This window comes from Vitis riparia, chromosome 19 (assembly GCF_004353265.1).
Source record: "Vitis riparia cultivar Riparia Gloire de Montpellier isolate 1030 chromosome 19, EGFV_Vit.rip_1.0, whole genome shotgun sequence".
NCBI lineage: Eukaryota > Viridiplantae > Streptophyta > Magnoliopsida > Vitales > Vitaceae > Vitis > Vitis riparia.
The window spans coordinates 1,828,176-1,844,184 of record NC_048449.1 but is presented as its reverse complement, the minus strand read 5'-3'; the positions used below and the strand labels follow the sequence as shown (position 1 = coordinate 1,844,184).

Genomic DNA, 16,009 nt, shown 5'->3' with positions numbered 1-16,009 from the left:
TTTCCCTCAAATTTAGATTTTTTGAAGCAAACATATTATGAGGAATTCTGTTTCCCACAACTGTGCATCAATTTTTAAGGTGTTTGCAGAGATTTTTTTTTCTTCTTGGCAACAGGGGATTCTCACGAGACTGATATCTTAACCTCCCCTGTCCTATTGCTTTGATTCTGTCATTGGATTTGAAACAGAGCTCAAAGCTTGAAAACCCATAAACAAAGCGTTCCACAGAATGCTTCTTCATACAAGAAACAGTTTTCCAATACATATATGCCATTGATCCAAAAGGAAAGAAAAGCAAAAGAGTTCAAGAAGGCATAATCAACCAGTTCTTCCATTAACATTCAACACAGCTGCTGCTGCTAAAACTATTTAAGCACAAAGCAATCTGAAAAAACTGCCGCAAAAACTAAACATTCAAGTCACAAGGATCACCCAAAGCTCGTGCTTCTCTGCTTATATAATGTATACTGTCATTGGGCAAAACCTATATTATAGAAAGAAGAAACAAGGGTACAATAGAAACCAGAGTTTAACCGGTGTTCTGCATGCCTGCTGCAATACCCTTCATTGTCAAGATGAGGGTGTCCTCCAAACCAGGGGCGTAGTCGCTCGTTGGGTTCAGATTCACAAGTTCTTGAGCTGCTGATTCCATTATGTCCTTGCAGATGTGTGGCCTCACCTTAACATCGTAGCTGGGGTCACGAATCCGTTTCAGTGTACATGCTTGGCAGACATTTAGGGTTGTGATGTAGGAGTCACGCAGGCGGAGTCTTTGCTTCAAGTAGGGATCCCCTTCAAGAAGGTCCTTGTGTCCAGCAATCTACCAATACAGAGGGAAAAAAAACAAGTTGGAAGTTATTCTATGAGTTGGAAACAATTCGGGTTCTGAAATTCTTCAGGGGATATGTACAGAAGCTTGGAAAGCAGTTAAAATGGAGAATTCAGCAGGAATTTATACAAAAGACTTCAGGGAGAAAAGGAGTGAACAATATGTAGGGAAAGCAGGGGATTTTAAGAAAAAGAAACATGTCTTTTAAGGATTTTTTGTGTAAAAATTTGGGAGTTCTATGAATAGTAATACTCATTAACAGTTCACACTATTGGAATATGGACGATAACTCCTGCTTATCAATCTTATTAATCCATCTAATTGCCCAATGATGGGTTGGTATTGGAGTAGTTCTTGTGAAGCTTTATTCTCCTACAAGTACAAATGATGTGTTCATGTAAAAACAACAGGTAACTTAACCCGAACTTACCTGGAGGAGAAGGCTCTTAGTTTGTTCATAGTTGGACCTCAACCGCTCTCCAAATGACCACAGGTCTTTTGACACAAGGAGCTTGTCATACAGAGCTGCAATCCCAGGGTCTCCCTTGGCAAACACCATTTCAACCAAATCAATGGTGACCCTGAAGAAAGGCCATTCGTTGTACATCTCCTGCAGCAAATGTAGATTCCTGATATCCTTCTCGATGGCATATTTAAAAGCTCCTCCAAAGCCAAGCCACACTGGGAGATGGAACCTTGTCTGTGTCCAGGCAAAGATCCATGGGATTGCACGGAGCGATTCGATTCCCCCACTTGGCTTACGCTTTGATGGACGGCTACCAATGTTCATTCTACCATACTCCAGCTCTGGTGTAGCCTACAATCATAGCACAAGACGATCATTAAAATGGTAACAGCCTTTAGTTGGTTTAAATAGAGTCAAAGATATTGCAGGATACTTACAAGGCGGAAATACTCAACAAATCGAGGTTCTTGGAAAACAATTGAACGATAATTCTCCGTAGCAACAACAGCCATTTCGTCCATAAGAGCACGCCATTCTGGTTTTGGCGAGATTGGGGGATGCATTCCATGTTCGAGTGTTGCAGCTGTGAAACGCTGGAGTGTTCTAAAACACAAGTGCTCTTCTCCAAAGGACTGCTCAATAACTTCTCCTTGGACAGTTACTCGGAGTGAACCATGAATTGTATCTGGTGGTTGAGACAATATAGCAAGATGGGTTGGACCACCTCCTCTTCCAACTGTGCCACCTCGACCATGGAACATGGTTAGCTTGATACCATATTGCTTAGCAACTTTAATAAGCTCCTCTTGAGCCTTGTATAAGGCCCATGCCGCTGAGAGCCTTCCAGCGTCTTTCCCAGAATCTGAGTACCCAATCATGACTTCTTGTTTCCCATTAATCCGATTTTTGTACCAATCTATTGAGAACAGACGAGCAACAGCAGCTGGAGCAGCCTCTAGATCAGCAAGTTTCTCAAACAGTGGAACAACTCTTAATGGTTGCTTCACATGGCATTCACGTTGAAGGAGCTCGACTGCAAGCACATCAGATGGGGCAGTGGCCATGGAGATGATGTATGCTCCAAAGTTGTCTGCTGGGAGTTCTGCTATGACGTGAAATGTGTCCAGAACGTCAGCAATTTCTTCAGTTTTTGGAAGATCAGGGCCAAACAGTGGCCGCTTCCCACTTAGTTCAGACAAAAGCCATTCCTGACGGCGTTCTTCAGACCATTCTCGGTAGGAACCAATTTCCAAGTGCCTAGTAATGGCATCAATTACATCAGTGTGTCGGTCAGATTCTTGCCTAATATCAAGACGCACAAGTGAAAGTCCAAATGTGGACACTTGTCTCAGAAAATCGAGAAGGCTTCCATCAGCAATTGGTCGGTCACCACAAGCACAGAGTGATCTGTAACAGAGTTCAAGAGGTTCCAAGAACTACAAAAAAATGTAATTCCCAATCAGTACCTAATCCAGCTAAACAGGCAAGAACTATGCTAAAAGGAAAAAAAAATGGTAGATTAATAAAACGCAATCTGCTAGCAGGCCCCAAATATGTGGTGTCATGCTTGGTTAGGTTGAGTATAAGTTGAAAAAAATAAAATGAAAAATATTGTTGACACTGTAACAAATATGTGGATTTCTACATTTTGATTCTAGAACTTTCTAAAGTAAAAGAAATGAAGATACCTGCTCAAGATTGGTGTAAGTTGCCTCCCCTGGAATGTCAGAGATCCCATTGGCTAGTAAATGACGAGAACGTTCACGTGTTTGATACAGTTTGTCCCTCACGTCGCCAAGGATGACACGATAAGGTTCACTTGGAGGAATTTGTTTCCAAAACTCTGCATGAAGAAAAATTCAATGATTGAAGCTAAAATTCCCACCCTATGAATAAAATATTAACCAACCAAATATATGATTCAAACCATTTCCTCAACAATTTGGAAATGGAATTAGAAAAGAATCACAGAATGACATTTGATTCATATGTTGGTACTCTTTTAGCCTCAAGAAATTCATATGCATGAAGAAATGGAATTAGAAAAGAATCACAGTTTGCTTAAATGCATTTTTTCAGCACACCAAGTATCTTTGGTCTTTATTCCTCTTCCTGAATATTACTGTTGTCATTGTTGCTGTCTATTATCATTATATTTTTTTTTTTTTATAAAAAATTAGGTCCTGGTTATACCGGGGGCCTCTCTAAGAAAAATACCCAATGTTTTCACAACTGTTAACAATTTCTAAATAGGAAGCAAAAAGAAAAAAGAAAGGAAAAAAAAAGGTGTTCCATGCATTTTTATCAACCGTAAGCTGCTTTGGAATTTGGATAAAGCAATTAAAAATATTTTCTATAAGAACACAGCAAGAGCCCAACAGAGTTTGCTTATATCTAATACTGTTACACCAGAAAATGCCCTAAAATAAGTTTTAAATCAGCATTGAAACCTATGTCAAACAAATATTCTAATATCATCTTAGCTTTTCAAATTCCAATTTTCTGTGAATAGAACTGTGGTTTGATATTAGATGCAACTGAGGAGAAGGAACCCCTGCCATAATTCAACAAATTACCTATATAGTGTTTTGCATCTTTCTTTGAAGATCTGAGGAGTTCATCTGCACGAACACGAAGTTCGTCATTGCATCGCCACATAGACAACTGCCAATGAAAATAACAAAGCAAAATTAGCATAATAGTGAGTGCAACAAGTATGATAATGAATGTAGCAAGCAACCTCCTGCCAAGGAAGTGATGCTCCATGAAAGGAGAAAAATGAAGAATCTAATTAAGAATAAAGCATAGCTAATATATACCTCAAACATAAGATCCTCTATCTGGGAATAGTATAAGTTAGCAGCCATCATTCTAGCCAATAAGCAAACATCCCTTGTGACCTCAGGAGTCACCCTTGGGTTACCTGCATTTCATGTCAAAAGCATGTTAATCCAGGGGAGAGAGAGAGAGAGAGAGAGAGAGAGAGAGAGAGAGAGAGAGAGTCCTGCTTTCCATGACTGGTAGTCAACTAATGAGTCTAACTCAACTTTGATAAATTAAAATCTTTGAAAAAAAACACCAATACAAATACAAGTGAGCTAATTTGAGAGCACAATGTTTTGCTAATTTCCTCCATTCCTAAATTAACAAGCAATGCTTATAATTCAAGAAAATAAGTTGAATATATATTTGTTTGTGAAGAAGACTCATACCATCACGATCACCACCCATCCAAGAAGAGAACTGAATTAGAGGTGCATTGTAAGGAACACGTTCATTTATGCCTATGTTTTTCAAAGCTGTGTCAACACGGCGCAAGAATTTAGGGACACCCTTCCAGATTGTTTCATGGAAATAACTCATTCCTGCCCTCATCTCATCTTGTGGAGTAGGAGGGGTCCTCCGGATCTCATCTGTGCGAAATGCAGCTTGAATCTGCAGGAAAAATAACAAAAAAAAAGCAACAAAATAAGAAAATGGTAATTCAGCAAAACAGTCATATTTCAGACAAGCCTCCAAACAACAAACTCCATTTCTAATTCAAATAGAGCAATTTATGCTTTTTCACTAGAATAAAGGTTAGGATATGTAACTTTCAGAAACTAAGGTGAAAAAATGAAATCCCACTAGCCAACATTTATATACCGACATTGCTGTAGATGTATGACATATTGGGTTTAGCAAGTATATTAAAAAAGTGTCTTTCCTTTCCAACTTATGAAATTTAATCACAGAATACATTTTCAGGACGGCAGACTAAAAGCCTCCTCATGAAACATACAAATTGCTAGTAAGACTTTGACAATGTTCCTTACATGTAGCTATATGCATGAATATATGACATTTGCTACATATGCTCTAAACTTCAGACTGTCACTTTTTTAATTCCTAATATAAGCAGACACTTTTTTAATTCATAGATGATAGGACCACTTTTTAGAAAAGGCTTAAAAGTTTTGGAAATGAAAAATCTGCTTTATAGGTGAGTACAAAACCAGGGTTAAATGAAAGGAAAATTTTATGACTCTTTGTGCCTTATTTAGGATGTGCAGGTGTCTTTTTGGTGCCTCTCTTTTCAATACATGGTTACTGCTTACCTATTAAAAAAAAAAAAAACAGGATGTGTGGATGTCTGATCGTATATTCCTGATCATGATCTACTGGTCTCCATTCGCACCCTCGGTTTGAAAGGGACAAAAGAACCATTTTTGGACACAGCACACATGTCAAGCACTACAGGGGTTCAGTTGTAACTTTCTTATGTTGAAATGTAACAAATCATAAAATTAGGGCATATATGTGTGGCAGTTTCAAGAAAAATGATCTGCATGACTGCAGGCTCATGTAACAGAGAACTGAACCAAGAACATGTCTATGTTGAGCCATGTCATACAAATATTTACCTCTCTCTGTAGAGCCTCATCAAGTTCCTGCTTATCATCAGGAGTAATGTCTTTGTCATATAACTGGGCTAAACAGTTCCGGATCCTGAGTAGAAGAAATAAGAGAGGTGAAAAAAAGGAGAGAAAAAATATAGTGCAAGAACAAAAGGGCAGGAATTTGATTACAAACCTGCCATGCTTCTGAAGTAACGATCTACGGACTGATTGGGTGGGGTGGGCAGTAAGGACCAGATCCACGGTCTGATTCTTGAGAGCATCAAAAACTTCTTCAGGGGACTTCTTCAGCTGCACCACTAGTTTCTTGAGAGTTTCTTCAATGTCTGATTCAGTTGTTGCATTGTTCTCATCAGCAAAATCACCCTTCTTCAACTTGTTCCGTCTACGGTATGCAATCTGAACCTCCTCAGCCAAGTTGGCCAAGTTAAGCATGTGAGAAAAAGATTTTGCAATGACAATGGAGTCCCCTGCATCCAAACTCGTCAACACATTTCCAAGTTCCTCCAACTTCTTGGGGTCGTGTTTTCCTTCGTACTCAGCAGAAAGCTCATAACACTCTTGAACCTAAACAAATTAATCATGAAGAAACCATAGGTTTATTGCTCAATTTCCGGAAGGTCCTACTGAATCTGTCAATGTGGGAGGGGCCACCTTCCCTTCACTGTTAAACAACTGAGTTCATGATTTATACACATATGGATATTTCCAATCAGAAATACAAGGAGATCTATGCAACAGTACACTTTCTTCTCTTTAATTTGAAGTTCAAATCACTCAAAACAACACTAGCAATGAAAACAATTACCCTCTTGCCCAAAAACAAATCACATCTAAAAATCAGTAAGATTCCATTCTAAATATAAAAAACTGAACCATGTTCTTATAATTTTTCTGATTTTGACAAAATTGTGATCAGGGAATACTCTAATACGAAGCAAGACACCAGCTCCATCACCCAAAACCACGAAGATATTGAAATAGAAAATCAAATTGAATTGGGTATTTTCATAATAAATTCCATTTTGAAATGGAATTGGGTTCTTGAATCAATTATCACCATCAAAAGATCAGACCAACATAAAAACTTTACACATGAAATTCTTCAGAAACTGATCAACTAAGATTCAAAATCAAAAGCATACCGTTTCCTTGAGGTCTTCTCCATGCAAATCCTGCAGAATATCCAGAAACCGATCCAGTAAAAGAGCGTCATACTCCACCAATTTGTCATCTTCAGACACTTTTGCAGGCACCAGAAGCCTCAACTGAGCATCGATCGAAGCCATTTTCTCAATATTCCGATTCGCCATTCTAACAATCAAGCCAAAATCACACAAGAAAACCCCAAAATTCAGACACAAAGCAACAATCAGAAACTGGAATTTATCACAGCACCCAAAAAAATCCACTCAAGACCCACTAAACTTAAGCCTCAAAACAGACAAATTCACACTTAAAACCAACCCACAGATGGAAAAAAAGAAAAAAAAACAGTCCACATGAATCAAAACTGCATGAAAACAGAGCATGTGGTGTGCATTGATGATTTTCTTTGAAAGCCAGATGAAAAAAAGGAGTGGAGCTTCATATGATAAGAGTACCTGAACAACTAAAAAAATGAAGAACAGCGAGAGAAATGAGGAGAGGTGTGCTATGAATAGGGCGTCTAGACGATGCTATTTATAGACAAAAGAGAGAGGTAGAGAAGGAAAATTTGAGACTAGCGAAAATAAAGCTTTTTTGTCTTTTTATATCTTTTCCCATTTTTCACCAATTGTCAAATCCTTCAACCGTGTCATCCCTCTTTCCACAGAGTCAATTTCCCAACTCCCTCGGTTTCTTCTCCCCCTCTGCTTCCTCCTGGGAATATCCTCTCAGATGCCTCAACCCTCTCTCCCCATATGGGTTTTACATTTTCCCAAAAAAAAAAAAAAAAATTCCTTTTTTAAAACAACTACTATTTTTTATTAAATTTATGATGGAAAAATTAAAGAAATTAACTTTATAATAATAATAATTAAAAAATTAAATTATTAGATAATTTATTAATTAATGAGTCTATTTCATGATGATTTGGCAATGTTTTGGATGCAAAGAAGGATTGAGATGTATGTTTCTCCATTTAAAAATTTATTCAATTTATTTAATTTATTTGTAATATTAATTTTTTTTTGTATATTTATATATTTTATTTTAACAAAAGAAGACAAACTTTTCTTCTTTTTATACATATTTTTTTTAACATAATTTGTTTGTTTGTCTATGTTGGTTCTTGTCGATCATGAACATGAATAATTAATCACGATAATTTTAAAATAAGAAAAAAAAATTCTAGGGTTTTAAAATAAAAATTAAATATTCTAAAGTATTAATCAAATTTAAGCAAATTAAATTTACTTGTACCTCAAACAACCAACATAATAGTATTTTATATAGCCCATGTTACCATGGGCTAATCACATTCAAGTCACTAATTAAAAAAATTATCTAATTTGGAATTAACTAATTAATTAATTGATTGATTAGCTTAATTTATAAAATAATAGTATATGGTACCATGATGCTTCAAAATATGGAAACACATGCATGCCATAGTGGCAACCCACTTGTCTGATTTATATTTGTAATATCATTACAATTTACTTTAAATTATGATTTTGATTTTAATTTTATCATTTATTCCAAGTTAATAATAAAAAATATATATATTTCAAATTAGATTTAAATATGCACATGTTAAAGAGTGTGTTTGGTAGTGATTTTATAAAACGTTTTTAATTTTTTTAATATTTAAAATGTATAAATTTTTAAGTGTTATAAATATTAGAAATGTTTTCTAAAATCATTTTCAAACTGTTTTTAAAGTTGTTATTTTATAATTGCAATTTTGGTTCCACTTAAAATTCATTGATAAAGTTAGGAGAAAGGAATACTAAGGTCATATTTGATAACTGTTTTTTAAAAACAATTTCAAAAAACAGTTTTTGAAAATTCGATGTTTTATAGAATAAAAGTCTATTTTGATATTTAAAATGTTTTTAATAATTTTGAATATGTTTTAAGAATAGTTTTTATATCTAACGGTTTATTTTTAAATACTTTACATATTTGTATAATTATTTTATAAAAAAACTCTTAAAAAATAAATAAAAATAGCAAAAAAAAAACTAAAATTTCTCATTTGAAAATAATATATTTTTTTTATTAAAAATAGAAAATAGAAAACAATTTATAATTTTCTTATATTTTTATTCTGAAAAATGGAAAACTATTTGAAAGTTTATTAAATTAAAAATTACTATTTATTTTCTTATATTTATCCTTCTATTTTACAATTTCTCCAAAAGAGTCAAAAGTACTCAAAACCTTAACCCGCCACACCCCCAACACACCATAAAAAATAATAAATGAATAAATAAATCCATATAAAATTGGGCACCAAGGTGATACAAAGGGTTAGTTTTATATGAAAGATGTAGCTTATAATTAGGTAATATCTAGTACGGATTTGGTGGTACGATGCCTTTTTACGAGGTGGGCCAAGTGGGACTCACATGCAAAGAAAAAGGGATGCCATAAAAAAGGCCTGTTTGTTTGGACGGAAAGAAAAAGTTGCCATTACACATGTTCACAATCATCATCATTGTTCCACTAGGGCTTTTTTTTTCCTAATAATTATCTTTTATTTTTGTACTTGGTTGGTGAGTCACCATGCATGTTTTTAAATTAATGTGACCACTTTGGAGCTTTTGTTTTTTTGTAGTTGGAAGCATCAATTCTCAAGAGTGATTTTTTAATTTTTAATTAATTAATTAATTAATTAATTAATTTTATTTTTGGGTTGGGGTGATGATTCACCCAAGCATATCCTTCTTGGTAGTATACAAATTAAGGAAAAATATTGTACAAAATATGTAAAAGGGAGAAAGGGAGATTTTATAAATTATTTGAGAATTTGGTTTTAGATCATGATTATAATTTATATATAAATATTTTTATTTTAAAAATAAAATAAAATAAAATAAAATCATATATATATATATTGACATTATTTGGAATAATTATTTTCTTTTATTTTATTCTAAAATTCTATTAGATTTCAAGAGGAGTTTTGACTTTCAAACAACCCATATGATACATCATTGAATTTTTCTAAAAAATTTCAAAAAATTAGTGCTTTGGTTCAAGATTTACTCAAAATCCCTAGACAATGCACATGCATCACGTGAAGGTTTTTTTTTTTTTTTTTTTTTTTTTTTTTGAGTTGTCAAATGGACAAAATGCCAAAAAAAAAAAAAAATCAATTTAATATTTTAGTATTTTTATTTTGTACTTTTATTGTATGGTGGGTAATGCATGACAAATACAAGATTCTCCACTAAAAAGCAAAACCAATAAAAAAAATAAAAGGAAAAAACAAAAGATGCCACGTATTTAATGTGGTAGTAGTTTAGAGGCATGATCCAAAGCTTTGTTCTAGGTAACATCAACGAATTAAAATATGGTAAGAGTACTTTGATCAATAGATTATATTGTTTATTAATTGTGCTTCACATGAAGGATTTGGCTTTTCTTTTTGGGAATTTTTTTAATTTTAAGCAATCATAGAATATAATACATAGAAACGAGGAAGAACCCCATGTCTTGAAAGGCTAGGGATGAAGCATGCCCATAATTTATCTTATTTTATTTTTATTTTTAGATTTTTTTTATTGTCGTAATGGTTAAGGAATCAACTTCAAATTTGGCTTCTTCCCACTTGATTAGTTTTTTTTTTTTTGGGTTAGTTAATACAAAAGTCGATTGATTGCAATACTGCCATTATAACATAATCTAATCAAATCGATTGAAAATGGGACAAAACGTACAATCGAACTTGGATTTAAATTTTTATTTTTGTTTATTTTTTCAAGACTTGATATATATTGTGGATCAATCACGTAATAATTTAGTAATTTAAATATTTGGAGCAAATAGAGATGACAACGAGGTGAGTTTAGGAAGGATTGCCTCCATCCAAATTCCATTTCATTTATTCAAAATATTTTTCATCATATCGACCCCATATCGTTTAACTCTTTTTAAAAAATTTAATTTAATTTTTTATTTATATTAAAATAAATATATTTTATAAATAATTAAAATATTATAATTTTTTATAACTTATTTTATTGAAAATTATTATTATTATTATATTATATTATAAAAAAGAAAATAAAAATTAAATTAAAAATATTTTAAAAATTAATTTTATCTGTAATGAGGGCAGGACGGGATAAGATAAAACAATGCCCAAACCATCAAGAGTTTTAAAAAAGTTCTTAAATATGCTCTTAACCTATTTATTTAATTTTCAAACATGTTTCATTAAGAATGGGGTAAGTATCCTAAAAAATAATATGGTCCTTCGGTAAATAACATTAGTTATGAAACAACAAGTATCAAATTAATTTGAATTTTTTAAAAAAAACATTAACTTATTCACCTATGATGTTAGCCTAAAAACATAGATTGGTAGATGAGATGCCATTGATAAGGAAAGCAACTAATTTTTTTTTTTTTAAAAAAAAAGAAGTGGTGAGAATGATGCCTTCCCACATAAAAATTAATTTTTAGAATAAAAAATGCAGCAAAATTCGGACTTTATTTATGATAATGGCAGTGCTTATAAATAAACTTATCACCATGATATATAAGTTATAAAATGATAAAAAATTTAGTCAACTTTGTCGGTTAAATGAACCATTGGCAAACCCATAGTTGTCACCCTTATTAGAATAAGTTGGTTGACTTATCCCCACAACTTATATTTCCATTTTTTTGGGGGGGGAATAGGGCACAATTTTTTATTTTTTTGGGGCCATGTTGCTTGTGGGCCACATAATATCAATTAGTCGATTCATTTAGAATAAAAATACAATAAATTAGAGAGAAAAGAGACTAGGCATGCTCTCCAAAGGGGAGTGGGGAACATTTTGAGTAGTATCTAAATATGAAAATCATGGGGTTTGGTGGGAGAAATGGGTTGGAAAATGAATTTCTACTAGAGTTATTGCAATGGGCCATGCCATGATAGCTAGGTTTTGTTGTTTTGTGTTGGTGGGTTGTTTTACAAAGTATATTAAAAAATAAAATAAAATAACTTTACTTTAAAACCCATTTTTTAAATTGCTAAATAAAATACGTAAATTTGAGAGATGATTGCAATATAAGAGTGCGTTTGAAAATTTTTTTATTTAAAGTATTTTATCAGAGAAATGTTTTAAGAGAATCATTTATAAAATATTTTTTCATAATCCATTTTATAGATTTTAAAAATGTTTTATAAATTTTGTCAAGTACCTAATTTTTTTTAAATACTTTTTAAATTAAAAACGCTTTATAAAATCACTGACAAATAAATTTTAAATATTAAAGTCGTGTTCTAAAAACACAATTTTAGTCTAATTTAATTCAATAAATTATGCTTTTAAGATATATTTTTTCTACTTAAATAATGCATAACATATTTCTTAAAGGGTTATTTGATTAAAAAGATTATTGAAAACCCAATAACCTTAGAATAAGGAATTTCAATTATGTATAGATTTTTTTTCTCATTTTTCATTATATTTTTTTTAGATATGTTTAAAGTTTGTTTGGTAGATATTTTAAAAAGAATTTTAACCTTTTTAATGTTTGAAATTTTTTATTTTTCAAGTATTAAAAAAATTAAAAAAAATTTCAAAAATTACTACTAAACACATTCTTATTACAAGCAAAATTTTTTCTTTAATTTTTATTTTTTGTTTTCCTAGACCGAAATTAAAGTCTATTGAAATGGTGTATGTGTCGATCCATGTATAACCTAATATTGTCATTTTTACCTACAAAACCTATTTATTTATTTATTTATTTATAAATTATAATAAATTTCTTTGAACAACTAAAATATTAGTAAAAATCAAAGCCAACTCTTCAAAGTAAAGAAAAACAAAAGAGTTGAAAAACAAAAACAAATAAAAAATGAATGAATTGTGATACATGCTCATGCATTGCGCTTGCCAAATTATAATAGCCTTATACGTTATCAAAATTGACTTATTTATATTTTTTTTGTTATATAAGAAGAAAATAAAGGAAAATTCAACTAATGGAAATAAATATTGGTTGACTCATAGAGTTTTTTAATTGATTTTATTAAGCTTGTCAACTTGTCTTATTTAAGTCGTCTTCTTATTGGTTGACTTAGGCACTTTTATTATTATAAAAAAAAAAGAAAGAGAAAAATCACATTTGGGAAAGAAATATCATGGAAAAATGGTTTTTCTAACCGTTTTTATTGAAAGGTCTAATATTTTTATTTGAGTTTTCTTCCCTTTAAGGTAAATTAATGTTTCTCAAAAAAATTTGTTTGATAAATTTTATCATCATTTGTTAGAAGAACTTATAAGCTGTTTGAAACAAAGGATAATTCTTTCTTGATAAATCAAGTAAACTTCTAAAAATTGTTATTCATTTATTTTTTTCGGGTTTGATTAAATTAATATTAAAATAAATATATGTTTTTAGTTGTAAATAAATTAACTATTACATACCATTGATGATGTAACATGTAAAACCCGGTATTTTTCTCTCTCTTTTTATGAATTTTGCCTTCTGGCTTGGTTTGAACAAACAATTTTGTCTTTGATTTTTGTCAACTATGAAGTACAAAATTATGCCTCCTAGGTTCCAACTTTAAAATCAACGAAAGCTGCATATATAGTTCCATTGTGGCATGGGGGACCATTTTAACATGAGCCACAAAAAAAGAAAAAAACAAAGAGAGCAAGAAGTGGTTCAAAATGGAGTTGCTATAGAATTTGGACTTTGAGATCCATGAGGTTGAAAGTGGGAAATTAACAACAAATAAATAGAAAAAATAAGTAGAATTTAAGTTTTGAGGGTTTATGGTGTGAGCGACTTTGAAGTTCTTCAATCTTAATTAGGGTTAACTTGATTAGCTAAAATTTATAGATTTAAGGTTAAGAATTTGAAAAGTCGGGTCCTATCTATAAAGTTGAATTAATAGTTTATTGATTTCAAGTATTCACTAAAATTATGTTTGGTTCTTAAAAAATATGAGAAAAAAAAAAGAAGGAAAACAAAAATGAAGAAAAATAAAATAAAATTGAAGTCAATAAATTATTTATAATTATTTTAAACTCATTTAATTTATTTTAACAATTTTATATAAAGATTAAATAATTTTAAATATATATGTTTTTAATTAATTTTTATTATACTTTATTTTCATCAATTTTTTTTATTATACAATCAAATATTAAAAAAATTATTTTCCTTAATATTTTTTAAAAACCAACCTAAATATTAAAAGTTCATAAACAATAAATTTTTTATCATATATAAAATAAGTAACCAATATTTTTTTTGACCTTTATATTAAACTTTTTTAATCATATTAAAGTCATCAAACAAATATACAATTATATTTTGATTTAAAAATAACTTTTAATTTCTCAAATGTCAATTCGTTAGGATTTTAAAATTTTAAAAATTATTAATTAATTTATACTTTTTAAAGATTTTTGAGTTTTGACCACCTCGTACATGTCGTCATTTCCTCTCAACGTGCATAGCCTCCTACCATACATAGTATGGCACGCTCGATGCACATGCAAAGTCACATGCTAGACAAGAGGGCGCATGCCATTAATAGTAAAAATATTAGTTGAAAATCTTTTTTTATTTTTATTATTAAATAAATTTATATTTTATTTAATTTCTTAATTATAAATTATAATAATTACTACCACTAGCATAGAGACACGCACATTGTTATGTAGCATGCCTTATAAAATAATATTTAGCTAAATAATTTATTCTAATTGACTTAGAGGAAATAAATAAAGTGATCATATAGATTTATACATCATGAATGATGTAACACCTTCCTTATAATGTCTTATTCAATGAATTTGTACAAGTATTTATGTGATAAAGAAGTCAATGAGTGAGAAGGTGATACGTAGATTCATGTTTCTACATTTTATTATTATTATTATTATTAGTTTAAAAATTATAAATTATGGTAGTTGGTGACCTTTTTATTAGGCATTTTCCTTTTGACTCAAGGGAATATATATATATATATATATATATATATGTCTATGTGATAAGTTGTTCAATTATTGAAGTGGAATTATCACAAAGCACCTATCAAAGTTGTTCAATTATTGAAGTTGAATTATCACAAAGCACCTATCACCCCTCACACACACATATAGAAAGAAAAAACTTGAAATAATAAATAAAAAAACCCATTGCTCAAAAAAAAAAAAAAAAAAGCACTTGGGTTTATCATAATTTCATCTATGAGCTCAAATAATAATATTTTTTTTTTTTAATAAAAATTAGGGGAGTGATTCCTTTTGGGTTTGAAAAGTTTAGTTGAGTATCTATTTTTAAAAATTTGTATGGATTTGAATTTCTCTAAAATTTGAATAAAACCTTTAAACTTGTTTGGTTTTGGAAAGTTTGATGAAAAATGTGATGGAAAGAAAATGGGGGAGGAAAAGTAAAAGAAAAAGTGAAAGAAAATAAAAAATTGATTTAAAGTAAATAAATTATTTTTATAACTACATCATACTTTTTTTAATTTATATATTTAATTTTTCTATATAAATATTAAATAATTTAAAAGTATACAAATCTCTTAATAATTTTAATTATATTTAACTTTCTTTTGTATTTTTCATAAGAAAATCAAATACGATAAAATCATTTTTCTTCAATATTTTTTTTCTTTCTTTAGTACTTTTCGAGAACCAAAAATAGCTTTAGGCTATGCTTGGTTCTCGAAAAATTTGAGAGAAACTATAAGGGAAAGAAAACAGAGAAATAAAAGAAAAAAAATGAAGAAAATATAAAAAATAGATTTAAAGTTAATAAATTATATTTAAAATCCATTTAATTTATTTTAACTGATGAACATAAAAATTAAATAATTTGAAAATACAAAAGTTTTTTTTTAATAATTTTAATTATATTTGATTTTCTTTAATATTTTTTATAGGACAATCAATCATAAGAAAATGTTTTTTCTTAATTTTTTTTATTTTCTTAATATTATATGATAACCAAACACAATATTAATGTAAAAAAAATTTCAAATTTCAAATCACTTCTTGTATTGAAATAAAATATTTTAGAAATAAGGACTTATATAAAAATAAATAGTTTAGAATTTAGAAAAGAAAAAAAAAGGTCCCTAGTCTATTAGAGTGTTTATTTATTTTTTAATTTTTATTTATTTTTATGTGAATTACACAT

At 30.2% G+C, this 16,009-nt stretch overlaps 1 protein-coding gene across 4 annotated transcripts; it reads right to left on the bottom strand.

The window, feature by feature from the left end:
- Positions 1–221: 221 nt before the first annotated feature.
- LOC117908640 (phosphoenolpyruvate carboxylase, housekeeping isozyme) lies at positions 222–7,404 on the bottom strand. Of its 4 annotated transcripts, XM_034822306.1 has the most exons (11): positions 7,297–7,404; positions 6,838–7,006; positions 5,868–6,259; positions 5,699–5,783; positions 4,508–4,730; positions 4,115–4,218; positions 3,872–3,959; positions 2,984–3,138; positions 1,733–2,731; positions 1,260–1,646; positions 530–820 (listed from the first exon to the last, which is right to left on the bottom strand). In XM_034822306.1, the coding sequence occupies exons 2-11, from the start codon at positions 7,003–7,005 to the stop codon at positions 530–532; spliced, it is 2,892 nt and encodes a 963-aa protein (XP_034678197.1). In that variant the 5' UTR covers position 7,006; positions 7,297–7,404. The 4 variants fall into 4 exon arrangements, with proteins under 4 accessions (XP_034678195.1, XP_034678197.1, XP_034678194.1 ...); XM_034822303.1 differs by having other exon boundaries at positions 5,699–6,259; XM_034822307.1 differs by lacking the exon at positions 7,297–7,404 and having other exon boundaries at positions 6,838–7,092.
- Positions 7,405–16,009: the final 8,605 nt, after the last annotated feature.

What these genes read in the sequence shown, in the direction of transcription:
- LOC117908640 (XM_034822303.1), bottom strand. Translation starts at nt 7,005, where the DNA reads ATGGCGAATCGGAATATTGAGAAAATGGCTTCGATCGATGCTCAGTTG. An exon ending in GAGAAGACCTCAAGGAAACG is followed by an intron (nt 6,260 to 6,837) that starts GTATGCTTTTGA and finishes TAATTTGTTTAG; the next exon opens with GTTCAAGAGTGTTATGAGCT. An exon ending in CTTACACCAATCTTGAGCAG is followed by an intron (nt 2,732 to 2,983) that starts GTATCTTCATTT and finishes ATTTTTTTGTAG; the next exon opens with TTCTTGGAACCTCTTGAACT.